The sequence below is a fragment of the Martes martes genome (genome assembly GCF_963455335.1).
Source record: "Martes martes genome assembly, chromosome: 12".
Lineage (NCBI taxonomy): Eukaryota > Metazoa > Chordata > Mammalia > Carnivora > Mustelidae > Martes > Martes martes.
The window spans coordinates 16,453,712-16,481,686 of NC_137900.1; the positions used below are offsets into that span (position 1 = coordinate 16,453,712).

At 45.5% G+C, this 27,975-nt stretch overlaps 1 protein-coding gene across 3 annotated transcripts in view; it reads left to right on the forward strand.

Moving 5' to 3' along the window:
* Window positions 1–14,688: 14,688 nt before the first annotated feature.
* PCSK5 (proprotein convertase subtilisin/kexin type 5) overlaps window positions 14,689–27,975 on the forward strand; it is a gene marked incomplete at both ends in the record, with an annotated part of 451,941 nt that continues 438,654 nt past the window's right edge. For 2 of the 3 annotated variants that reach the window (XM_080819754.1, XM_080819755.1), the window contains one exon: window positions 15,189–15,380. In XM_080819754.1, the coding sequence (XP_080675880.1) occupies window positions 15,189–15,380 (192 nt within the window). Of the gene's footprint in view, window positions 15,381–27,975 lie in introns of all 3 variants that reach the window. The other variant, XM_080819756.1, reaches the window with a different exon arrangement.

Consider the following 27,975-nt stretch of genomic DNA (forward strand, 5'->3'; position numbering starts at 1 on the left):
GCCCTCTTTTGTTCTGTGACTGGGTACAACTTGAAAGTCACTTATCAAGGTGAAGAAAATTACAACCTCTTGGGGCCCATAAACTAGTGAAGAGAGCCATCCCTGACACAGCCGAATCTGTACAGATTTTAGTCACCACTGAGTGGAGAGCAGGACATTAATTCTTGGATCCCCAAATACACTTCTTCTCCCCATGCTTCTTACTTCGAAGTCTATCATGTAACCTCAAGTCTACAGATCAGAGAGTTTCTGCTTAGAAGAAGGCCAGGTCTGACAGATCTACACACTCAGGCACTACTCTCACCTGTGACTACCTTGTTAGGTTTCCATGAACAAGAGATCTGTTCCTCACAGGCCTTCCCAGTAAGAGCTTCCATCGGGCTCTGTCCGCATTGCCCACGAGGCAAAGAAAAGCCAGGAAGTGAGGATCTGGAAAAGGAACAAAGCAGCATCCGAGGGCCTTAAGGGATACCCACTGGGGAAGGAGGAAGCTGACCGGTCCAAAAAATACCCGATATCACACAACGATTCTGGCGACATCAGAGAAAAAGAGCATCTGTAGTTGTTCACCATTACCTTCCTTTGACTGACTTGCCGCACGGAGATACATGTTCCTCAGACTTATAATATTTTGCATACATTAATTATGGATCATAGTCTTGAGTTTTCCATCTATTGTAACTAGGAGAAATGATGAGACTTCTGGAAAAGCAGCTCTAATCTAGTTCTGAGTTGATTTTGTAAATAATCGCTTGGAGCAAAGCAAATGCCAAGACTTCCTTGGCCCCACTGGAGACAGATGGGTAGCCCTCGGGCTGGGTGGCATGCCAGCGAAGCCTCTATTACTGTCCTGGTCAGGGGCGCTGGGGAAGAGCCTCGGGGGTGGAGATTTCCAGGGAACAGGTTCATTGGGGAAGACTGCAGAACCATCTCCGTAAGGGAGGTGGAAAGCATTGGGAAGCAGGTCCAGTACAGGGAGAATTGAGCTGCAGCGCAGTTACACCAGAGGTTCAGCTGATCCCGTGTGGGGCACAGAAGCAGGGAGAGCCCTTCGGAGATGTTCCAGATTAAAGCGAGGGGACTATGCCTTTCTACCTGCGCAGAGACTGGATATAGACCACCCTTGGGGAGGGCACCCTTGGATGGGACAGCTTCCTTGGGTTGAAGTAATTTCTAGGAAGGAATCGGGTGTGAAGGGAGCCTTAAAGAGCCAACAGTCTTGAAAGGACACTCAGAGAATGAGCGCCTTGGTCCCAGAGGGGTGGGGTGGGGATAGTCTGAGCAGCACACCACACCATCGGCTCTAGTGACCAGTTGCAAAATTTCCCTTTCCCATTCCTGAAGGCTACTGATGTCTTGGGGCTGCTTTCTTTCAGCTTTGGTGGGGCGGCGGGGGGAGGGGCAAGCAAGGGATTGGTCTAACAAAGTAGAATCAACTGGGGCAACTTTTCAAAATGTCTATGGCCAATTCCCACTCTCTGGGTCAACTGATTTCTTTTTTTAAGATTTTATTTATTTATTTGACGAAGAGATCAGAAGTAGACAGAGATGCAGGCGGGGTCAGGGGGTGGGGGGAAGCAGGCTCCCTGCTGAGCAGAGAGCTGGATGCGGGGCTGATCCCAGGACCCTGGGATCACGACCTGAGCCGAAGGCAGAGGCTTTAACCCACTGAGCCACCCAGGCGGCCCTGGTTGAACTGATTTTAAGGTGCACACAGAGTAGAGACCTCTCGACCTCATAGATTAGACAGTTATTCTTAAATCTGAAGGGCGATAATGTCCCTTCACACATACGTGCAGTGGCTCAGGATTACATCTGGCTGGCAAGACTGTGAGCTGCGAATTCCAGCCACTGCTGCTCCAAAGGGATTAATTAGAGATGTCTAAGGTGTTTAGGGGAACGAAGCGGCCAACATAAACACGAAGGCTGCCACCTCAGCCCTGGTGCCATCCCCCGGCACTTTGCAGATGAGTTTTATTGGCAAGATTTTAAAGGTTTGAAGCTTATAGTTTGTTTCTTTTTCGTTCTGTAGCTCGGAGTTTGTTTCTCTTTCTTTTTATTTTTGGTTCAATGTCTGCCTTTGGGTCCTTGTATAAAGGAGACTTTTATCCACCTAGCTCTTGTAATCCCACCAGTTTTGGCCGAAGTACAGTGGTAGTTAGCCTTTCATAGCAGAACAAACTATACTTGGACCTCGTTCAGATCATATTTTCCCAAACGTAGCAGTTATGTGCTGTAAAAATAAAATCCCAGCAATGTATGCCCTCCTTTAAGATACCAGCTTTATAAAGCCAGTGTTCTTAGGATGTGCTTTCATGTGGTGTGTTCGTGGTTGTGTGGGTATACTATATATATAATAATTATTTTGTTTCATGAAAATTCTCAAATACAAAATTGAAATTTTCAAATAGAAATGTAGATAGAATAGCTCAATTGACTTTTCCTTATTTATCACCTAGCCTTGACGGCTATCAATACATGGCCAGTTTTTTTCATTAATACTTAAAATTTCCATCACCACTCCCTGGTACCCCCCCCCCAAAAAAAAACCTAGATTCTTTTGAGGCATATCCAAAGCATATCATTCCATTCACAAAACCTTCAAAAGAGACATACTTTTTAAATCCCTATCAATATGACTTTTATCTGCGCATCTCCCAGAATTGATGTGAGCCATCAGTCTACTCCGGAAATGAAAGACTACAGAATTATTCATGCAACAGGCAGATATTAGGCACCTAACACACGCGTGTTACTTAGGATAGAAAAGAGAATTGGACATGCTGTATGCCTTCAGGAGTTTAAGATCAGTGCGTTATGTGCGCGCGCACTCTCACGCATGCGTGTGCGTGTATGTGCGCATGCGCGCGTGAGTAGGTGGGAGTGTGGATAGGTAGCTGGAGGGAGAGGCAGAAATAGAAAGGCGTAGGGTTGGCTACAGTGCGGTTTGCTGCAGGCAAGGGAGGACACGGTTTGGGGAAAGGCTTTTTACGAAAACTGATTCCTTGCGTGAATCTTGAAAATTTATCTCAAAGTGATGATGCAAAGGGTGAAGGAAATTCCAAGTAGTGGGAAGAACACTGTGAACATCCTGACTTGTGCAAATATGCAAATGCCTACTTGCCCATCTGTTGAAATGGCTCTATCCAATCAGCTCCCCAAAGGGGCCATTTGGCATCACTCTGACAGTTGGCCAAAGCCAACCGTTCCTTTCTCCAGACAGAACCTCTGAAATGAACCTAGTCTCAAAGAGAGGGCAGGTTTACTCATCTGTGACCTCTGACAGCATGCACTAGGATTTGTATCTTGGATCTCTTAGCCCACCTAGAAAAATTCTCAGTAGATACTGCATGGAAGGGAACATATGTGCATCTGGGCAAATCAGAAATCATCAACTATGGAGGGTGACTCTGTGCCATAATCCCTGCATGATGTTACCCAATGGATCTATTGGATTTGAGTATTTGTGGTGGAACGTGGCACAGTAGATAAATGTTAGTTGGCATGCTTACAAAATCAATGAAATAGTCTCTAAATGTTGAGTTGTTCTTTTCTCTTATGTGCTCCAATGAAAAATTGTTAAAATACTTGCAGGGAGAAATTGGAATACCACTGGATGGTATGTATTTAGAGGTATTTTGGTCTATGTAAGTATTACATAAACTATGATATTAATAAAAATATCATCTACTCCTAATTCCTATTAAGAAACCACTATGTGAAATAACTTGCTAAATCCCTTTTTATAAATGATTTAATCATGCATCTGCAATAGACTTATGAAATAGATCCTAGAACTATACCCATTCTACAGATAAAGATACAGACAGAAAAAGTTTGAGGAATTTACTCAAGATCATAGAAGCAGTAAATTTGGTGTTAGAACCTAGGCAGTGTGATTTCAGAATCCACAGTGTTAACACCATGAAATATACCTTCATTATTAATTTTTTGACATTTTATGATTTCCATGTAGAGTCAGGCTATGCCATGGATCATTATGGGACTGTGAAATTTCCTCTGTGAAAATCATTTGACTTTGATAACTTATGACCAAAAAGATGTACCTGTATACATATGTCAATACAGTATTATCTGTAATATCGTCCCAAATTGGAAATGGCTTAGATTGTCCACAATAGAATAATGGTTATGTATGTGTATATATACTGTGTGTGTGTGTGTGTGTGTGTAATATATCCATATGATAGATCTTTGTAGCCATGAAAAGGTATATTTAAAAAAATAAATGGGGAAATAGAATATAATTGAAATATGGAAGTAAAAATAAAGTAATTAAAAATGTTAAATTTGGATAGAACTGCAGGTGTGTATATATATGTGTGTGTATGTATATATATGTGTAAGACACATAGGTAATTTGATATATAGTGGATATTATCTATATCTATACACATTACATCTATATCTATCTGTGTATCTATCAAGAGAGGAAGATAAAGAGAGAAGACGGGATTAAAACGTATATATGCCAAGATAGTGATTAGTAGTGTTCTAGGATGGGGAGGTTATGGAATACTTTTATTTATTTTACTGTTTTCTACAATAAACTTATACTGATCCATTCAGAGAAAACTTTTATTCATGAGGATGTCTACCTCTACCTTGAGGTATTTAAACTTTTGGTTGACAATGTGTCCTCAATATAAGAGAATTGTACATTTTACAAACCATACTTGTGTTCCAATGCAACTGACATTCCATTTTGTTTTTTTGTTTTGGGAGGAAGAGTCAAAGAAATCTTTATATTTAAATGTTGTGATCAGCATTTCTAGTCTTGCCTTCATCTTGGCCCATTTCTAAAGGATCTTAACAGAAAAGAATGATATACTTTCACTTATGTCACCTCTCTTCAAGCTCTTGAAGGTCTTTTCCTCATTGATAGTTACCTGCCATAGTGAGCAAAATGATCAGTTAGTCCATATTGGCAGGAGGAGACATTAAAATAAAAGATGATTAGAGACTGCAAAATATTCTGTACTAAATAGCATGCTGCTGCGAAATATTGCCCAGCTTCCTTCAATTTTGCATGGAGTCATACTTTCTTCATGCCTCCTGCAACCTCAGAACTGTCTTCTTTAAATAATGCAGTGAGGAAATTAAATAATTAAAGCCGCAGACAAGAAGTGTTAAAGACTTTACACAGAAAAGGAGGGAAGAGGACAAAGAAAGAAGTTCAAGTTCTCAGAGGAAACACTTGAAACTTTCAATGCATCTGCTGTTTAAAGAGAAAGCCCATGTGAAGGAGACCTGAAGGGTTAGGGGATGTGGGTTTTTTTTCTTTTTTTCTGGTTAGGCAGGAAATTGGTGATTTTTGTTGATTGTCTCATTTGAGTCAGGCCTCTGGTGTTAATTGATTAGATTGCAGACTTTCGAGTAAATTTTAAATTACAGACCCATCAAGCATCCTTCCGGATGCTGGGGCTCATTGGAAACATGTCCTTGTTCTCTGGTTACTGTAGAAGCCAAAAGCTGACTTTGGGCGATATTGCTGGCAGACTGGCAACCTTTATGGGCAAAGTTCATGGTATTCCGTTTTCCTACCCAAACCTGGTTTTCTCCATATGTTGAGAACTAGATTACTTTTAATGGATTTTACATGTCTCAGAGAACAGACCCATTTTCCCTAATCTGATCAAGAATCTAGATCCTCATACTTTGCTCAGAAATTGACTTTTATACTTAAGGGAAGACACAAAGTCATAAAGATTCTCATTGGCTGAAGAGGGATTATTTGGTGCTTTTCAACTTGGAGAGTTGGAAAACTTCGGTCAAAGGTATAGAAAAATTCTCAAGATCCCCAATAAATGGCACTGAGAAGTGTACCAATGACCAGAATCCTGTGCTACTTTTACTCTATTCAAACTCAACCCTCAAACTGTCTTTTAAAATTTATCTCAAGCTCTGTTTTCTCCCTGAAATCACCTAGACCACTCCAGTAGCATCTTCCGGATTCCCTCAACACCTGTTAGTGCCAGCACTTAACACTGACAGTCAAGCAAATTAAATAATAACAATTCACCTAATGGTTTAGAGCTTTGTGAAACTGTGGCTTCTCTATTAGTCATTGATCACGGCACCTCACCCAGTGTTAAAAAAAAAAACAAAAACAAAATTCTGCTGAGTAAATTTATAGATCTTATTGGCTTTATTCATCGATTTATGAATTGGGGAGCATCCAACCTAGCAGATAGGAAAAAAGCTCTGAGGGGCTGTACAAAATTAGAGACTTTTACAGGCAGAAGGGAGAAGGAACAAGGAAGTTGTAAGAGACAAAAAGTGGTTGGTTATTGCAAGGTCATTTTCCTTTAGGGGACGGCAGGGGTTTATTAGGCAGATGACGTAACTAATGCTGATAGGGCGATTCCTAATTGGTTTAAGATTTCATTTCTGGGAGACCTGAATCTGTAATTAAGTCTCAGTTTGTTGATGTGGGGCTTAGCTTAGCAACGTCATTTTGGACCTGTTGTCTTTAACATCAGTATAGACTGACTGATAGACGGACAGAAGTATGGGTGGATGAACGGATATATGACTGGATGGATGGACAGATGGAAGCATCAGTATTGTTAGTGAGGGCAGTAGATTTGGGGAATGCTGTCAGAGCTGAGATAAAAACTAACTTATTCACTGTATTTACCGGGCCACTTCACTTGTTTAAATTACATGCCTGGTTCCTGTAGAGTTTGTGGCTACAAACCATCCTCTAATTTTTGGAGTACGGGAGACCGAATGGATGTTAATCCATCCTAAGGAAAAAAAATCTAAAACACACACAGCCTTTATTCATGAAGATATTCTTCGCAGTACTATTTACACCAAGGAAAAATTGGAAACAATTTAAGTGTCTTACACTAGAGTATAGTAAATTATGAGGCATCAACCCAATGGAGTATCATCATTAAAATGCTAATAGCAAAGACCATAAAGATATATTTATAGAATATATTATGTGAAAAATGCAGAATGTGAAAGTGGGTATGTATCATGTTTTTAACTTAATAAAGATACAATTTTCAGACCAATATGGGGAGGGAATACCTAAATATGAAAACGGCTATGTTTCAGCCATGGAAACGTTACTCTATTTTTCCTGTTTCCAAACCACTCTAAATGTTTTTCTCTTGTTATTATTTATGAAGAGTGCAGTGATGGAAAGTAACATGTCATGAGTAGACAAAGTGGTAGGGAACTTGGAACGAGGGGGCTATAGGAAGAAGAAGGGATAACGTGGGGTGAAGAAGTGAAAGTTGCCACGCAGGAAAGAAGGAGATTCAGTTCATGCTGCGTCGCCCATGGTGAATTTCACTTGTGGTATCAAACACCTGGCCAGCTACTTTTGCATGCATCTTTGTCTGTGGCTCTCAAAGTCCTACTAATAATTATGTGTGTTGGCTGTATGTGTGGTAGGAGAACACGATGTTTAAAACCGCTTTATACATACAATTGATGTAAGGAGAGGGAGGGTCCAATTTTACAAATTCACCTTTGGCCATCTAGTGATCGCTGACTGAACCGCTTATGAGACAAGCCTAAGCTGGGACCCTTACAAGGATCCATCATTACAAGCAGACTCTTATCATGAATTCCAATAAGACCTCGCAACCGCTTCTGATGAAAGGGATGACATTTCATCACGAGTACATCGCCATTACTCACATCTGTAGTTTGTAGGATCTGGGTAATTAGCAAGTGAAAAGAAGAGCTCTGAATTCAGTCGGGAAAGGAGTAAAGGCTTTGTAGACACAACCCATCGCACATACGCGTGCTTCCTAGAAACTTATGGGGCAGTGTTGATTCGCATCTGCATCTGGGGACGGAACTGAGGAGTGATTGGACTTTGAGGTGAAGAGAGATGGGGGGGTGGAGAGAGGTCACTGCGGCTTGATGACAAACTCAGGAAGCCCTGGAGGAAGGCCCTTGGCTTTGAATTCTCTAGTCCCTCTTCTCAACGATAACACGAGAATTTTCCACGGCAAAGTGACTGACAAATGCACGGGGACAGAAGTGGATATATTGGAGGGCTTACCCCTGTAGAGACCTTGCTGTGACTCTGGGAAGGGTGAACTTGGCAGCATCTGGAACACCTGGATTCGGCCCACATGCTCCCACTGACTAGCCGGGTGCAGCTGGGGACAGCATTTCAACTCCACGGTGTTGGGATCATGACCACATCACTTGGTGTGTCACCGTGAGGAGTGAACATGATAATAACTAGAAGGACCTTTGGAAAGGCTATGCAAAGCCTGTAGCAGTAAGGCTCTCTTAACAACGGTCACCGAGATCACCTTCTAGGGCACAGTTCATCCAACTGATACGATGGGATTACTTTACCCTTACTATAGAGATTTGCCAATTTCCTCGTTTCCTTTTGATCCAGATGTTTTCAGGGCATTTTACTTTGAATTTGGAGGAAGGAAAAGACGAGTTCCTGTCTAGACTCCGTTTGGCAGAGAGTTTATCATTAAACATACAGAGGGCATGACTAACAGGAAAATTGCGGCTCTTCGGGCCCAGTGTAAGTACAGGGCTATTGGATAATAGAATATTGATTAGATCATTCGCTCCGGAGTCATTAATTTCCACACGTAACCGAACCACTTCTGGAACTTCACATCTCGCAAATCACGAGACTCCATCGGCTAAACTCAGAGCTCCCCGCACCGCACACACACCCTTGGGTAGTAAAAGTGTCTTCCAAAGTACCCTCATTAAATGCAAAATGAATTCCGTGTGGATCCAATTCTTTCATTTAGCCCAGGATTTGGCCTTGAATATTTCACTGACCTTTGGGTGGTCAGTTTTTTTAGTTTTAACTTTCCTTCTCCATCTAACACCCAGCATCTGGCTCTTTTGTACCTAGAAGTCTTAACTTCCCCCAACCCTTATGATTTTTTTCCTGATAATGCTTAGCCCAGTTTTATAGAATGTCACTAAGTTTTGCATTGCTGACATTTTCTGCGAAATTCTTTTATTTTTCGTTTCGCTGCCAAAACGTCAAGATGCAAATATCCTATGAATTTGTCAAGTTGTATCTGTATGGGCACACACACACACACACACACACACATACATATGTATGACAAAGACTAGAATAAGAAATGATTAATGATACCAAATATATTGCCTGTTCTTTCTACACAGGATTCAGTCTGTGCTCACCCTTCTCCAGAGCTCAAACCAATGCTCTGATTATTTTCTTAAATAAACAGCAATACAACAGTATAGAGAAAGAAATTTTCCTTACCCCCAACTCTAACTATGATGCATAGTATTTTCATAAACTTGGTCTCATCGTCACTCACAGAAGGCACTATTTAGCATTTACATGGCAAATTTATATTATAGTCTTATTGAGTACATCTCTGAAACAGGCTTTCACTGTTCCGATTTGGAGAAAATTGAAGAGAGAAGCCTGCCTCAGGGTCTCCAGTGATGTAGTGGACTCTTGATGCTTGATTTTCTGGGGAAGCCAACTAAGTCATAGGACTTAAAAGAGTAGCACTTGCCAGAGTTCAAATGAGAGTCAGCTTTTTCTTTATTCAGTCTCTGGCTTTGAGCTGTCACAGGGAAATTGTAAACACAGAGCCAAGGAAATCTTACACTTTTTAAAATTGGAAAGCTCTGAAAAGCTTCCTACTGAATTGTATTCCACCGCCTTTAGAAAAACAAAATTTTTATCAATGAATTATTTGTAAGTATGGAATAATAACCTTTTTGAAAATGGAACGTTGCTGTCATTCTATATACAGAGTAGGTAAGACTAGGAGCGGCTCATTGGCATACGTTGAAACTGAACTCCTTCTGTTCCTGGTAAATTACGGCAGTGAGGTTGGGCCCTAGACTAGCTCACTGATAAATACCTTTACCGTGCATCTAAGGGTTAAGGTGAGAAAAGATATGCTTCTTTCCAATACATTACTAAAATCTGAAATAGGGACAGGGAAGCTTGTTAGGGAGGTGCTTGAATGATTAAGTACATAATGGTTTTGTAATACCTACATCCTGCATACGCCATGGGAAGAATGAAGTTATGTCATGCATAGTGATCTGGATATACAATTTCTGGAAACAGTGGAATGTAATAAGCATGAAGTATGTACTTATGCAAGAGATTTGTGAAATAATTTTATCATAATTTATCTTGCTTCAGATAAACAAGTAAAAGTCATACCGAATATGTTTTGAATTACAATGTATCATTTGGCATCAACGAATTAGAGCTACTGCCCGGACTCCAAAAAAAAAAAAAAAAAAAATTCATAGGGTCCATTTAACTTGGTCTTCTAAAGCAAGATCATATTATTAAGTCAGTAGTTATTTAACTCCTGATGTTCTGAGAGGCTTAAGAATAAAAATAAAAGCCAAGAACATGTTTTGGAAAAAAAGGGTCCAGAGGCACCCCAAAAAGATCAAGTCTTGATACTTGGAGGAGGGCTTCTACCATCGATAAAGGGTTGATTCCTTTTGGTGGGAGAGAAGTTCCAAGACCCTAGCCTGCGTTTTTTATTTTTTCCCACCCTTTCTGTACTGGCTTTTCTCGGGATTAGTGTCTAAGGTGAGAAGTGACATCACATCCATCCATCAAATCCATCCTGGAGGGACCCTGCTCTGAGATCAGGGGCAGAGGCTAGAAGGTGATAGACAGTTGGTGTCACTTTAAGCTTTGCTTTCAGCTGACAGCCTTTGGGAACCAGCTTGTCATTGCAGGATGTAAATGTCTACAGAGAGGGCCAACTACGCCCATGGAAATCCACTTCAAACAGGTCAAAGAAGCCTCCTGAAATCTGCCGGGTGTTAGCATCCCATTAGCTTCAGTATTTCACCATAAAGACAAAATTGAGCCCTGAGTTAACTCCCTGTCGTGGCTCCTGCGTGTCGTGGATGACATTGTTTAATGGTGGTGGTGGAACACCTATGAAATTGGAGACATTAAGTCAAGTTTTCATTCTATTGAAAGTTATTTTATTAACCCTGGTGAGCCAGTCCGATCAAAGTCAATCCCAGGCTCATAGCACGCTATCACTTTTGGTCCTCGCGGCCATTCCTTTGTTTTATTTATATTATTCATGCATTGCGAACTTCTTTTCCCATGATAGGATTGCTGTCCTCCAATTTAGTTTTATATTGGCCTCAGTTTTCTTCTTTATTAAATAAAGAAGTTAGATTCTCTGATATGTAGGTTCTCTTTCAGCTCTGATGCTCTAGGAATGAGATTAAGGCCTGAAATGTGTTTGGCTCAGTGCCTGGCATATTACTAGTCCTTAATAAATGGTAGTTATTATTACCATTTATTATTATCATTAAATCTGACAAATTTTCACTGCCAACCCTGAATCTGATACACTGGAAAACGGATTAGAATCTCCATAAATTTGGTGACTCTTCTCCCAGGCAGCGAAATTCCCAGTGGCATTTCCCCCCCTTCTCAGTCAGCTCCCAACTGTCCATTATCAATTTATTATTGATTCATAGAATCTCAGATTAGAAGAGCCCTTAAAGGTCAATTTCCAGCCCAAGGATGTAGCAGAGGAAGAAATGAGGTGTCTCATCAGGCAAGCTCTTCCCGGAATAATTCTCGTTCGTAGCGTTTCAGGATGAATCCTTACGGGGTTCTTGTTCACCTCTCCTATGAAACTGCCTGGATTTCTGTTCATCGCCTTTCACTGCAATTTTCCTTTAAAGCTGTGAGGGACCTTGGCAGAGAGGCCAAACACTAGTGGGCCCTCATTATCAAGTAATGTGTTGTTAAGTGTAAGGCAGAGTTAAACTTAGAACTGCCTGATTTCCTGCCATATGGCACGCTCGGGAGGAAGAGTCGAGGGTCAGACTTGTGGAGCTACTCCTTGCATACAAAAAAATCTTGAATTTAGCTTCTTTGCCAACCTTAGGGATGGTTTCGCACTAACCGGTTCTATTCTATTAGTTCCTTGTTCCTTTGGCTACTGAAGCATTGGGAGCAGAGCTGACTGTGAGAACCAGCAGAGCCTAACATCCTGAAAGATGACTTTTTTTTTTTTTTTTTTTTTGCTGTAGCTCCTGATCCTTATCTGGAAGATTCTGGCTCTAATCGAGGAGGCTAATGAGTTCATGAAGGCAGATCCCAAAGCCTTGGCATGAATCGCAGCCGGGCTTCTTGGGTCTCACTGAAGTCTAAGAATCACACTCTTCGTAAGTGAACTTAGTGAAGGGAGCTACAAAAGTGATGGCGAAGACGATGAATGAGTCTAGGCTCAGGCGTTTGAGTGGACAGATGTATGGGGTCCCAGATCTTGTCTATTTCTTGAACAGAGCTAGGATTTTCCCTTCCAAATACATACGCTTCCAAACGAAAGAATATACCCTTTGAGCAAAGCTAAAATGCTGGCCCAGGGATCGGTTTACAAAGCAGAAAAGAGGTTTGCCTGTTTCCTACCTCATTTTCCAATTCTGTCTCACGTTCAATGCAGTGAATGCTGTGTGTGCGTGCCAACCTGGGCATGAGTGTTCATTGGAAAGAAAAAGGGAAAGACACCACGGAGGAAAAAAAAGCAAGGAGTAGTTTTGCTACTCTGAGGAAACAACCTCCAGGCCTCAGGAGACCAGGCTCAGGGATTCCCTCTTCATTTTATTCAAAAGTGGAAGCCCAGAGGCAACATGGCTTTCAAAGAGAAGCATTTTGTGGTGGGTCCTAAACAAGAATGGCACCAGAGTCCCCGAGAAAACCACAGGCCATGCTTCCAGCTTGACTCATGGTGTACCTTGTGAGATCCTCACAGGGGCCACCCTCCTGGGGATCATCCCCAGACGGGCTCTCCCTACCCTCTGACAGCTAATGCCCCCAGTTCCAAAGAGATGACTGACTGATGTACATTGAGATTTGGATTTTGATTGAGCTCTTCCCATCCCAGAGGCTTCTGGAAGAATCATCCAATGCCTGGGGATGGATGCAGGTGGCCTGGGAGGCAATGAACAGTGATCTAATAGATGGTACACTTTCTGGATTCCAGACTGGGAATGGAGGAAGTGGTGTGAGCAGAGGGACTGATGGGTAGCAAGACCATATTGAAACCAGAAAGCCCAGGCACAGAACTTATGCTTTTCTGCCTGTAAATAACAATGATAACAATAGTAATAAACTACATCTAGAGTTATTCAGAGCCTGAATTCTGCTAATCCTTTGTGCTCCATTTCCTCTCCCTCCTCCCCTTTCTCCAAAGTCTAGCACAATGCCTGGCAAGTTCTAGGTGCTCAAGAGGTGTGCCAAATCAGTCAAACAAACAGAATAAACTCTGTGTCTTTCTGCAAAATGATTGAGCTTTTCTGACCTTCTGCTTCATCGGTTAAGGAGGGGGGTAATGCTATTTGGTGAGTCTGGTTTCAGGATCCGATAACATGGCATTCCTTATGCAATGTGTAAATTGTCCTAAAGTGGTAATGAGTTATGAATTGATGAGTTACGAATTTCACTTTTTGAATTTGATGAACTTTAAATTTAGGAATTTGAGTTTGCTGGTATGGTTCAGCTGAAGGGAGAAGGGAAGAAAGTGAAGCCCTAGGCAGATAAAAGAATCATTACCCACAGCTAGAGATGGGGATTGGTTAATTAATCTCAGATACATTTATCCAGTGCTTAAGAAGAAAGATGTTGGTGGGTTGGGAAAAGGAGGTGGGTGGGAGTTAGGGGTATGGTAAATACTTGAAGCCAGTTGAGCTATTTACATAAAGCATACATTTCTCGAAAAATCATCCTGTGACACCAAAAGAGGCAGGGAGGTTGTTCAGCAGAAACAGGGTTAATCCAAGCTCACTCCTGCCCACTTCACTCACAGCGCTGGAGAGAGCCCTGGAGCCGACGCGGGCCCATATTTCATCTGAACTTCCTCTGTGGTCCTTTTTATATTGAAGTCTCTCACTGTTACAGGGCCGCGCTTGGAAAAGTTGGAAAACTTTTGCCTTGGTGGAGAAAAAGCCGCCCTCATCAGACTCAGTGGAACGAATGAATGAAGTTATTCCCTTGGCCCAACGTCTCCATCCACTTTCATACCAAATATTCATAGAAACATCTTTGCTCAATTCCGGGACTGGAATTTTACTCTCCCATGGCTTTGCCTCGTATCAGATGCACAGATTTCGAAAGTCAGCAGGCAACAGACTTGGCTTGGGAGGCACCGGGGTTGGCTTTCAAAAGAGTCGATGCGCCTTACGGTCCTGTGTGGTAGCTTCTCCCGGGAGCAGAGCGTGTAAAATAAACAGTTGCTGAAAAGCATGAAGAATTAACGAAGTGAAAAGCTCGGGTTATTTGTTCGGCAGTTGGCACGCAAGTGACCTTCCTAAATACTTCGTTGTTTAAGGAGGTTCAGAGCTAGGATGAATGAATCCTGGGGCGCTTGACTCGCACCAACGAGTAGATCTCCTAAGTCTTTCAGGAAGGGGAGGTAAATCGATTCAAATCCAAGGAGGAAAGGAAAAGAACGGGGCAGAGCGGCGACACCGGGAGCTCTGCTCCCAGCCCTTCGGAGAGACTCGCTTTTGCAGCCCGGGACCCTTGGAGGTTCCAGCCCGGAGAACCCGGCGGCGCTAGGACCTGGTTGGTGCCTGGCTGCGGCCGCTCTCCGGCGGGCGGAGGAGGGAGAGGAGGAGGGGGCTGTGGGAGAGGAGGGGTGTTGGGGGGGGAGTCATTTATGCAGAGCAGGCGCTGCTGCCATTGCCACTCACACTCCCCGCGCGCCGCTCGGAGCCGGAGGGAGCGCAGGGAGCGAGCTAGCGAGCGCTCGGAGCCCAGGCCAGCAGAGGGGGCGCCCGGCCGCTGTCTGCACCGCCGCCTCCGCCGCGCTCCGGGGCCCGGGGAGGAGCGAGGGAGAGTCGGGAGCCCAGCCGGCGAGACCTAACTGCGGGAGGGCGCCCGCCCCACTCCGCCGCCTCCTGCGCGCGAGCCGGGGAGCCCCCGCCGATCGCCCCGCGGGCCGGAGGGCAGGGAGCACAGGTCCCCGCAGCCCAGGGATGGTCTAGGAGCCGGCGCGAGGCTCGCCGTCTGCTCCCAGCCGGGGCTCGCCGCCTGCTGCGGATCGGCCAGGGGCTGCCGGGGTCTGCGCGCCGGGCCGGCCCAGGCCGGAGAAGTTAGTTGTGCGCGCCGCTCGAGCGCGGAGTCCGCGAGCGAGCGAGGGAGGCGGAGAGGCGCCGGGGCCATGGGCTGGGGGAGCCGCTGGGGCTGCCCGGGACGCCTGGACCTGCTGTGCGTGCTGGCGCTGCTCGGGGGCTGCCTGCTCCCCGTTTGCCGGACGCGAGTCTACACCAACCACTGGGCAGTCAAAATCGCCGGCGGCTTCGCGGAGGCCAACCGCATCGCCAGCAAGTACGGATTCATCAACATAGGACAGGTAACGACAGGCTGGCCCGGTCCTCGGCCCTGAAGCTGCCGGGGCTGGGGGGAGGCCCCCGCGACCTCGCGCTTCTTGCCCCCTCCTTGACAACCCCCTTCCCCCTCTTCCAGATGTGCTCTTGCAGCTGTTGCCCTAACTCCTGCGCGATTTTTTTTCTCTCTCTTTCACACACACACACACACACACACACACACACACACACACACAGGCACACACTCCCCAAAGTTACCGGGGGTGGTTTTGTTTACTTGTTGGTTTTTTTGTTTGTTTCTTGTTTTGGTTTTGGTTTTGGGGTTTTTTTTGCAAGCCACAAGGGACAGGTAGGGTCTCTGGAAAACTCCGGAGTATGCATTCCCTAGTGGTGGTTTCAGACCCGACCGGATCTTTTGGGCTGCGAAGTCCGGGAGCACTGGTAGCCTGAGCCCTTTGCGGGGGTAGGGGGGTGGGCGCGCTCCTTGCGGTTCCTGACAGCCAGGGTGAGAAGAAGGCGAGGAAGGGAAAGCCTTTCCTGCTCAGACCTGAATTCAGCCCAGAAAGTAGTTTGCTGCTCTTGGGGAAGAGAACCGCTGGGCTCCGGAGGCGCAGGGAGGAGCGGGGACTGGAGCGGGGACTGGAGGAGGGAGGCGGAGGGAGGGGAAGAGAGGGCCGGACCCGGCGTGAGCGCAGATCTGGGGAGAGACCTCCCGGCTTCCTGGTCTCTCTCAGGGGATCCGCGTGGGGGGCTCTCGTATCCGGGTCGAAAAAGGAGGTGGGAAACTTCCAAGGCCCGCTGACTGGGTTCTGCTCTGGGGGAACTGCAAGCCTCCCCGCGGATAGGAACGTGCGGGGCCCAGAAGTGGCGCCGTGGGGCGAGAGTTGGACCGGCCGCAGGGCGCAGGGTTTTTGCGGAGTGCCGCTCCCGGGCTTTCGGCAGGGCTGCCCGGCTGGGGAACAATGAATTCAATGGGATTATGAGTATGATTGGAAGAGCAACAGATTTGGAGGTCCTTCCGAGCTAAACGGTGTTGGCTTCCCCGCTCTGCTTCCTGCAAGAAATGGCTGCGTACCCGGGTCCCAGAAAGTGACCGATCATCCCCCACCAGCTCCGTACCCACACCCCTTTCACTCATTTCTCTAGGCTTGGCTGGAGGACGGGGCTCTGGCCAGACCTTGGCCTGACTCTGCCGGGGGTGGAAGGCGAGGGTGATGGGGCACTTTCGCAGCCGACCGGCTCTGGAGACAGCTCCAGATGCACGTGCCCTGCGTGCTCTGCCAGGGCGAAGGGAGAGGAGGGTGCTGCTCGTGCACCGGGGCCAAGAGGGCAGACGGGTTCTGATGCCATCGCGCTCCTTGGCCAGGAACCGGAGCCCTGGAGCACTGGGACCCTCGCTGCCTAGGGTATGCAGCACTGAGACTGGAGGCAGGGCTGCCGTCACTACATCTGGAAGGAGATAGGGAGCGCTGGAGGGTTCAACGGAGCAGGAGCCTGAGGTTTGGGGCTTTGCGGGTCCAGAGGGAGGACGTGGTCCTGAGAAGCCAGTCCTGTGGAGGGCTGAAACCAGGGCAAGGGTCAACGTCCTTATCTACCCCCACCACGCCCCCTACACACACACACACACACACACACACACACACACACACACACAGGTCTGTATCTCACATACACTCCCTGAAGGAAGTAAAGGAAACCAGCCAGATTTTGTTGCCTGAGTGCCCGTCCTCTGCAGGGGAGTTCATCCTGATGGTGTGTTAGGATTCTCCAAAGCTTCTTACTTCGTCAGAAGAAAATAGAGTCTCTTCCTCCTTTTACAGGAGCTTCAAGTTGGGTGCTGGGTGTGCCCCTGGTATGGAACTAGGAACCCTAACAATGAATGTGGTCTCGTTAATAATCTTTCTAGAGAAGCATCTCTCAGGTTCAGCGAACAAGGAGCATCTCCCATATATGAGACATAATTAGAAAATAAGGTCTTGAACATACACTTTTTTTTTTGTAATGGGCAAAATGAGCATTTGGGGTGGCTGTTCCCCCACATCCAAGACCCTGGAGAAATTGACCCGCACAGGATCACCCAGCTAGACGGTGGCAAAACCATGATTCAGACCTAGACTCTCAGGCCCAGGCCTCCTCCTGCATGAATCCCCCTTTTATGGTATTCCCCCCAGCCCACAGGAGGAAGGAGGCACAAAGTAACAGCTCCAATCCCCTGAATTCTGATTTAGTGACTCAGTAGATGGGGAGCAAACATTCAGTTTTAATTCACAGACACTTAGTTCAAACAGACCTGTACTTGGTGACTCTAAGAAGCTTCACAACTAGCAAGCGCAGAAGTACCCGTTTCTTGATGAACTCATTCAATAGAACTTGGATATTGTAGAACCTGGCAGAGTGAGGGAGGAGGTTCTGTCCCTGAACCCACTTCGAACAAGCAGACACTGTAGGGTCCCGTGACTTCACCTGACTGTGTTTTCAGGGGGCCTCTAATGAAGAGCTGCGGCTTTTTATCTAAAAAGTAACGCGAAGAAACTTTCCATGCAGATGACCCCAAACACTATTTATTGTGGTTTTTACAATGCCAATGAAGAAATTTAGTGCTTTCAAAGGTTACGGAGGACCCTTGAACTGATGCCATAACCAGTGTGAAAAGGTCAGCAAGTCTTACAGTGGGAAGCATTTGCTCTGTAGATCAAAGGGGAGTAACCCTACGCTAAGTCTTCGGGGCATAAATTGAGTTCACACCTGCTCTATCCATACACCGTTAGGGCCAAACTAGTATCTTATTCTTCCTTTACTGTTCTGACCTTTTAACCCTTTAGACGTCCTCTTGTTATTCTTTCTTTCCATCAGTAAACCCGTTGAGGTTCCATGGCGGGCAGTGACATATTTGCGAATGTCTCTGGAATGTTCTCCTGGTTTTACCCATTTGGGCTTGGGGGTTCCCCCTTCATGGGTCACAAATTGGGACTGAGACCTCTTATTGTGATCAATGTCATTCAGTATCTTGGTGGTGTACATTAAAAGCTTGAGTGTAATCTTTCGGGGGATAAAGTAGTGAATTTTTGACCACCATAAAGGTACAGTTCTTACTACTCAGAATTTCTGTGTGATGTTTTCTATAGCATCTTAGCACTTAGAAGGACCAGGGGTAGAATGTCTGGCCTTGAGATTTCTACAGAAAAAGAATAGGTGTGCCTCTTGTGCTCATGAAAAATAGAATATGTGGGGTAGCACGAGGGCAAGCAAGCAAACAGGTGAGAAGGGCTCATTCCGCTTTCTGGAAGGGGAGAAGAATGAGGCTTATCTTGTTGGCTACAGAGATAACATTATGTTTTGGGAGGTTTTGCGCCTAACATTCGTACTTGCGAATGGTGATGCCTTGAAAATCTGAAATGATGTCATCATCAGTGGTAGTAGTTGTCATCACGTTAGTGCGTATCAAGTTTCGCTCAGTGATCAATTTGCTAGAATGCCCTGCCTTTCTTCCCCTGCAGACCCCAACTTCCAGCCCTCCTAGGCTCCAGTTAGGCCCTGCCTGTTGGCCTCACACAGAGGGAAGGCAGGCCTTGGTCCCCCCCTCCCAGTCGGCTGATCAGACTCTTTGAACTAGCGGTGTCGTGGGCAGAGGGTAGCAAAGACCTGACATCAAGTTAATTGCGAACCTTTGTGTGGACTCTCTACCAACCAGGGGGCTTAATTTCTGGTTATTTTGAACTCAGGGGGAAGGTCCCTCGTAAAGGTTGTTTGCAGTGGGCAAGAGCTGTTTATCCTTCTGTGAATTGCGTACAATCCTGGATCCCAAGCTGAGACTATCAGTAGTGAAAAGCTCTCTTCAAACTGTGTGACTTACCTTGAGCAAGATTCCAGAAGGATAAAGCCAGATGCAAGCAATACTGGGGAAATGTTTTAGCTGGAGTTCCCATTGGAAGCAGAGACTTGGAAACTCCGGGAATGTCCCTTGCAAGGTCTCTGAATGCAGGAAAGTCCGTGAACTTAATGGAGCCCCTATTCCTCCGTCTGTAAAATAGTGAATCTGTAGACGGTAGGCTGAGTTGACTCTGCATTGCTCAGTGCCTAGTTAGGCTTGCAGCAAAAGGTGTGTTGAATCTGAGTCTGAAATCAGTGAGCTCAAACTTTATTTAGGTAGGGCGAAAAGACGACTTTTTTTAAAAAATGGGAGATGCAAAATGTGACGATCAGGAAAATAAATTTTTAATGGCTGAGTAAAAAGAGCTAAATCAGAGCCTTGTAGACAGGGAAAATGGTTTTCCATTTCAACTAACAATATAAAATACTTAAAAAATAGTTTCTGTTGGACTCTAAACAATTCTGGCTGATTTCCCATGGCGATGCCTTCCTCCTTGGTTGATCCTTTTTGTAGCCCGTTAAATATTATAGGATAAGCTCGCTGGAGATGGAAGACAGGGGAGAAAAATATCTGACGACTGATTATTTTAGGAAGCACGTTACCTTGGTACATTATGTGAGATCGTATTTGAATTTGCATTTTATTTCTGAATGTAGTTTGTATGAGGAAAGTTAGAAGCAGCATTTCCCAGATATCTTTAGCAGAAAGAGCTTTGTTCAGAGCTCTGCGGAAGGCCTCCCACTCTGCTGTTTAATTCTGACCTGCGGGTAACATGGGATGATTGAAATGTTGGTAAACAGTGGCCAGTGGGTTCTGGGTGCATACGGATGGCATTGCAAGCAGGGATAGGGCCCGCCTGCCGGGCCCAGTGGGAGCGGACCATGCTCCCCCTAGTTGAATTTTTAGGCAGATTGTAAACAGCCAAAGAAATTGAGGTGGGAATCCATCTGGCTTTGCGCAGGGCGGCCCTTCACACCCAAGAACGAACCTCGGCCCTGACCTCCGCTAGCAGCTATCACATGCTTCGTTCTCATGAGCCGGAGAACCTTTCCTGGAGAAAAAAAAAGAAAAAGCAATTCAGAGAGCTTGGCCCTGTGATGGTGGTTCTGTTGCATTAACCTCATAGGCCAGGAATGGCTCATATGTGGCCCTTGGGATTTTCAGGATCTATTGAAAATGAAAAACTGCATTTTTGTGCACCCAAAGGCAGCTGAATTTGCCTTATCACTGTCTTTCATGAGCTGCTATCCAGAGGTCCTAACCTTAAAGGTCAGCCAGAGAAGCAGGGTAGTGTGCTGGGAACATGGCCAGTCATGTCTGACTCTTTGGTTAAGGGAGGGAGTCCTGACCTAGAAAGCTCCCCTGGGCAGGGAGGGGTATTTGCCCTGTCTGTTCCAGTTATTTGAAGCAGTGTCTGGGTTTTTCCCCGAGGCTGAATTATCTCCAGGCATCGCTGTGCCTTGGGACTTTATCACTTGGCTAATTCAGGTTGGAATCAATGATAGAGAAGGCTTTGGCTTCCTGGATGGGAAAAAATGAGTGCTTACAGACCTTCGTGCATGCAAAACGATAGTATGCAGATATCTGGACATGCGTATATCCATATCTATATGTATATATCTTAATTTTTATTTTTACCAAAGTAAATACGCACGTCACTAGAATGGAATTGCTCATGTGGTATTCTTCCGGGTTTGAACAGACTGGATGTCTACATCTAAAGGTAGCAAGAAAGGACTGTCAGTGCCCGTAAACTCTTCACTGTGGGTTAATCCCTGCAGGGCAATGAGGTCAGGAAGAAAACATGAGTGGGAGTCAGCAAGTTGGAGGGCTCTTTCTCTCATTAACCAACTTGACCCTCATTGCCTCCTTTTTCAAAGAGGGGACCCTGACCCTAATACCAGCTCCAGCCACCCGGCGGGGCTGCTGAGAGATCACGTGCCTAATAAGGAACACGAATATATAAAGGAAATAAGACTAGGAAGCATCACGTAGTCCGCAGGGGCTCTAAGGAGATGCAGAAGCTGCTCAAAGGAAAATAAGAGCTTGTCGTGGTTAATGCAGGGCTCTATAAGTGGAGTGACTGGTGATTTTCTGGATTCTTGTGCTTGCCCCTGGGGATCTAGTGGGGGCTGCAAGGAGATGGGGTCAGTGTCAGTCCTGAGCCTCCCTTGAAAGGACAGTGATAACTGTACTTTGTCCCTGAGAGCCATGGACAGAGGTATAGGGCTGGGAGAACAGACTAGAAATTCAGTCCGCTAAGGTCCTCCATCTCTAGGTTGGGCAGCTTTGTCTATAAGGCACAGATATAGCATGGAAGATGCAGAAAAGTCAAAACACGGTCTTTTTTCATTGAAGTATCATTTGCTTGTTTCAGATTTACAACATGTTGATCCAACAATTCTGCCCGGTGGTCAGCGGTCCCCCTGATAAGTGTGGTCACTGTCTGTCAGCATACGACATTATTACAATATTACTGACTATATTCCCTGTGCTGTCCTTTTGCGTTTGACTCAGATGTGAGTACGCATGGAGGAGTAATGGACAATAAAATTGAAATATAGAAATATGGGAACACAGATGGGACTCTCGTAGGTGCCAGTGTTGAAAACCCAATCTCCTACTGCTGAAATAATACTAATAAACAATCAGATAAGGAAACAGGGACTGTTGGTTTAAACAGATCTGCATGCCATTAGGTGTGGTTCTGAAAACAGCAGCTGAACCCCGGGTGCAGACAGGCCTTACCTGATGTGTGCTTTCTTCATGGCAAAACCTATCCCGACCTAAACTGCCATTAATTAGAGCATCAATTTGCTGTTGTTGTTGCAGAAATACATTAATGAGTTTGTTTACGAGAATGGTGTCCTTGAGGCTGGTGGAGGCGTATATAATACGCTTATGGGCCCTGTTGTACAATGTCTCACCTGGAGAGTTCTGAATTCTGAAACATTCCAGATCCAAGAGTTTTTAAAAGGTGCTCGTGAGTCTGTCTAGCTGAAAGTCCAGAGGTAGTGCCAATATCCTTCTCTCACACAGGCCCTTTCCCCAAAGACAGCAAAGCTCCTACGATTCTTACTATCTCCCTTACCCGCTGTTGAAATTAACCCTGAAGAAGACTCTAGTTCTTCATGACAGGGTCATCTCTCTACTCAGAGGCCGCTGACTTTGTCCACGGGGATGGCCATACGGGGGTGGGTCACCTTGGATCATGTGTTCACCCTTGAAGTGAGGGAGATGTTGACCATTGATGGGAGGGACAGTTCCCCAAGGGAAAAGGGGGGTGCTTTTGCTGGGGAATAAGGGAAAGCGGATGCAGGACGTGAAAACTTCCTCCTACAGATCGGGTTCTATAAGGCTTTAAGTGCTTACGCTAGGGAGTTTCAAGTTCATCACGTCATCACGTAGGATAAAGAGTTGGGTTGAGGGCGCCTGGGGGGCTCAGTGGGTTAAGCCGCTGCCTTTGGCTCAGGTCATGATCTCAGGGTCCTGGGATCGAGTCCCACATCGGGCTCTCTGCTCAGCGGGGAGCCTGCTTCCCCCCCTCTCTCTGCCTGCCTCTCTGCCTACTTGTGATCTCTGTCTGTCAAATAAATAAATAAACTCTTTAAAAAAAAAAAAAAGAGTTGGGTTCAAATTCCCTGAGAAGAGACAACAACCTACCGCCTCAACCAACATGGGAGTCCACCGTGTAATGCGTGAGACGTTCTGTGCTTTCCAGGAAGTAGGACATTTTTACTCACAGCTGTCATTCAGTGGAGGACGGATATGAGTGGGGTTACAGGCCTCACGTATCAGCAAAGGCTGTTGGTCATGACACAGAAGCTGGCACGATGGGAAGAGAACAGCCTTGGATCCTTGCAGGGTCGGACTCAGTATGGCTCGGGAACTAAGCGGAAGTGGAGGAGGAGGAGGAGGGTGAAGGTCACTATCAAGTTGATGGCCACGGGACCAGGAGGACTCGTTTATGGAGTCGAGGCGGTCTGTAGGAGCGCTCGAGAAACAAAGGATGGGTTCAAGGTCAACATCATCGTTCCAGAGGGGGGCACGCAGGTAGAATGGGATTGCTAAGGGATACAGCATGAGGAGTGGAGGGTCGAGGGGGCGGCAGATAGAACTTTATGGGAATGTCTCCTCTTAGGGGTAAAGGGATAAGGGGATATTGAGGGTCACGGAGGCCCCGAAAGTATAGCCCAGAAGCCACGAGAACAGGTGTTCCCTTTCTAGGCTGTGCACTAGTGGGAAGAGCTGTAGAGAGAATCTGGCCTATGGGAACTGAGAAGTGGCTTAAAGATTTGGTGATGAGGAGGTTAACTTGATCTTGGTGCCAGAGCTTGGTTGAATGATGAGGGGGACCTTGAGGATGTAGGCCAGGAGAAGAAATGAATATGGAAGTTTCTTATTACATCTGCCTCGATGCCTGTGTTCTTGCCCTGTCTCTGTCTCATGGATGCCCTGGGGTAGCTAGGTCACAGGTCTAGAACCAGAAGGGTTTGAGTCCTAACACTGCTGCTTCCAAGCTGGGAGACCATAGGCAAGTGCCTTAAGCTCTTCATGCCTCAGTTTGCTCATGTGTGAAAAAGATCCGATAGTATTTCCGTCATAGAATCGTTGAGAGGATTAGCGAAAAGCAGCTGACAGTAGTGCCCGGCGCATACTACACGCTCAGTGGATGTCCCTTATTATATCTTGCTTTTTGTTCTTAACCAAGTGATGCTCAGTCTCCATATACAGTTTCATCCTGTCGTTCTCACTTAACATTATATTGTGAGCCTTTCCCAGGGTTACTAAATAATTTTAGACACATTTTAATGGCTCCATAGTTGAAGGTACCCTACCTTGTTGTAGTTAGTGTGACGGTACCTCCTGTTTTTCCTGGGATGGTCCTGGCTTATGCATTTACCTCCATTAAGTCTTTTCTAATATCCCCTTTTCCTTTCAGACATGTCTGAGTTTAGAAGAGAAATGATATGGTTACCCTAATTGTATGCATATTTGTTTGTGTGTGTGCATGTGTGTGTGTAATTGCACATCTGTTCACTAGCTGGGAGCCTGAGCCATGCCCCAGTCCCGTTTTTGTCCCCAGCACCTAGCACGGTGTGCACGTGGGATGGGAAGGGCTACGCAGGGAGCAATAGGTTTGGAAGGCAGGAGGAGCTCTCCCTGGTGCCTCGAGACTAAGGAGGACTGCAGGGTGAGTGGAAGACGCAGGGGAGTTCAAGTTGAGGGGGAAAGGAACTATGTGTCGAATAGCTCAAGCTCATGAGTCACTTCTGAGGTGAGGGCCATCTGCAGAGACTGGGGAGAGCTGGGGGGAAGTTGGTGTCCAGCAGCCCCAGTGCTTCCATGCATGGTGCAGAAATTCTGGTAAGGATCAGATCGGGGCACCTGGGTGGCTCAGTGGGTTAAGCCTCTGCCTTTGGCTCAGGTCATGATCCCAGGGTCCTGGGATCGAGCCCCACATCGGGCTCTCTGCTCAGCCGGGAGCCTGCTTCCTCCTCTCTCTCTGCCTGCCTCTCTGCCTACTTGTGATCTCTGTCTGTCAAATAAATAAATAAAATCTTTTTAAAAAAAAAAAGGGTCAGATCGTGCCATTTGTGACACTGGGGGTGGATGTAGAGTTATCATGCTAAGTGAAGTGAGTCCAGCTGGGAAAGACAAAAACCATATGATTCCCTCATATATGGAATTAAAAAAAAAAAAACACCAGTGAAGAAACAAACAAAAAGCAGAAGCGGACTTATAAATCCAGAAAACAAACTGGTGGTTGCCAGAGGGGAGGGGATGGGGAATGGGCAGGGTGGGTGAAGGGGAGCGGGCGGTGCGGGCTTCCAGGGCCGAAGTGAAGAAGCCACAGAGGCGAAAGGCACAGCGTGAGGAACAGCGTCAGTGGTGTCGCACCAGTGTTGCGCAGTGACCGACGGTAGCTACACTTGTGGTGAGCATGGAGTGACACCTAGACGAGTCCAGTCCCTACACTGTGCCCCTGAAACTAATGGAACATCGTGTCTCAACCATGCTCAAACTCAAAAAGAGTCGTCAGTGAGGAGTGACTATGAAAAGATTAGCCGAATAGCCAAAGAGCAATGAGGGTATTTGCTGCTTGTACTTAGTCACCGCTCAGAAAGTAGCGGTTGACTATTGCTAGTGAACAAAGGAAGCAATCCGTACTGCTTTGTGCTTTTGTCTCTAAGGCTCAGAAACCTGAGATTGGGAAAGGACAGAACAGGGAATAAGCATTTGCCAGTGCGAGGGAGAAGGGAGGAGATCGGAGGGGAGCTGCGGGGGGGGGGGTACCGGGGACAGACTCGAAGGGCTCTTGGATAGGAGGGAAGCACCTTTGACATGATGCAGCGCAGTGTCCAGGCTTTGAGCAGGGCGGAGGGGACGAAATAGGCCTGGTGGCTCAAAGGAGAGGAGCGGGTTTAGGAGCTGTGAGTACAAAGTCAAAATGGAGGGCCAGTTGGACCAGAGTGGCAGAAGTGGAAACATGGGACGGAGGCATCCCAGAGGGGATGTGTGTGTGTGTGTGTGTGTGTGTGTGTGTGTGTGTACTTTTTTTCTTTCTTTCTTTCTTTCTTTTTTTTTTTTTTTGGTAAGCTCCAGGTTGGAGCTGCTCTGCGTCATAAGGTCCCAGGTGTGGACATGCTGGTGAGCCGATCGGGTAGAGAACAGGTGAAGGCCACTGGGTTCGACAGGGTCAAGAGAGCGTGAGGCTGGGATACTGGAAGGCTTGTCAGTTTGCCTAAGATGAGGATTCCAGGTCATCCTGCCGGCATACTCCCAAGGCAGGGAAGCATGAGGTTTGCCCCACACTGCAATTCTCCTTCGATAAATTTAGGTATTATCTCTATTTTACCCATCCGTGTGCTATTATTTACACTGGAGGTCCTGTATCAACTTAAGGGATGGAAGACAGACACCTGGGTGATTGCTTTCAACTCCCAAATGTGTCTTCCTGTATTTGATTTTAAAACTGAAGATTGCATTGAACATTGACTATAGAGGGAAGAGTGTCAACAGAGAATGAGAAGCCAGAAGTAATATTCAAGGATAATTTTAAGATGGTATATACTTGGTTACATTTTATGTTTGCCTCCACCTTAAGTGGTCATGTAGCCCACTTCCATTACAATAAATAATTATACCTATAACTTATTCACATGTCATGGATTCTGCCCTTTTAATATATAGAGTATAATGAAGCTGTGTTCTGAACATGTCTTTTATTTATTCTTAGTCCACACTTTATTGCCCTATAGGAATAGACGTATATTTTTAAATATGTGTTTTAAAAATTATTTATAGATTGCTCTCTAATATATAATATTTTTAGATTGCTCTATGTAGTATTAGATTAATCTTGTTTGCATTTTTATATAACCTGGTCATTAATTTAGCATTAGCATCACAAAGGAAACATTAAATTTCTATTTAAATCCATGCATTATCTAAGAGGTTAACTCTGTCTTGGAAAGATCACAATGTGGGTCCCATACCAGCGTTGGAACTAGTTAAGATTTATTAAAAGCAAGTCCTTTCAGCATATATATATGTGTATATATATGTATATATATATATGATATACATCTATATTTGTACTAAGTACTTAAGGTCTGATATTTTTGCAATAAGTGCTTAAGGTCTGGTATTTCTCTACTCTGCGAAGCTCTTCCAGCTGTACAAATATCCCAGTTCCCTCCATGTCACTGTTCCCAGGCTTGTACCTTGTTTTTACTAGTTGATGTTTCTCAATCAAAATAAAACTGGGCAGTGCTCACTAGCTCAAATGCAGTGCAGGGAAGGAGACCCTTCCAGCGCCTTTAATCTTGTAAGCAGATATCCAGAACTATAAGTTTAGAAGTTTACTGCATACTCATAGTTGGCCTGTTGTACTTACTTGCATTTAACTACTACCTATTTTTTTTTCCCTGTGTGTATGCAACCCCATTCATCAACTTCAGAGTTTTCCAAGAGAAAACTGAATTGTATTCTGCTTAGGATTTATTACAGACTAGCTCCCAGCAAATCCTTTTTTCTTTCCTTTTGCTTTTCCTTTTCCTTTTCCTTTTCTTTTTCCTTTTTCCTTTTTTTTTTTTTTTAAACTCTGGGGCATCTTTCTGTTTGGTTAGTGCTCCTGAGCCAATTTGCCAAATGCTCCATTCCTTGAATTATCGTAGGATGATGTCATTGCTTGTGGGACGGATGGACACTGCTCTGAGAACGAGTGAGTGAAACCCAAGACAGAAGACAGGTGACTTGCATTTTCCCCTCTAAGTCCCGTCCTGCCACTGATTTGCTATACACTTATGAGCTGGTCTGAGGCTTTCTCTGCCTTAAAGAGTTGGTTTTATTCATGGCTTTATTTTAAAAAAATTGTTACTGAAGGACACACCCGAGGAAGTGAAAAGGCAGACCACACAATAGGAGAAAAAAATCTGCAAACCATACCTCGTAAGAGAGTTTGATCCAGAAGATGCGCTCAGTAATAAAAAGACAAATAGCCCAATTAAAAAATGGACATAAAGGATCAGAATGGACATTTGTCCCCAGAACATCTACAAATGGGCAATGAGCACATGAACTATGTATAACATCAGGGAAATGCAAATCAAAACCACAGTGAGATACTAGTTTACACTCGGATGGACGTGACAGATCATCACAATTGTGGGCAAGGATGTGAAGCCATCGGAACCCTTGTACATGCTGGTAGAAACATAAAGTGGTAGAATCACTGTTGGGAAACA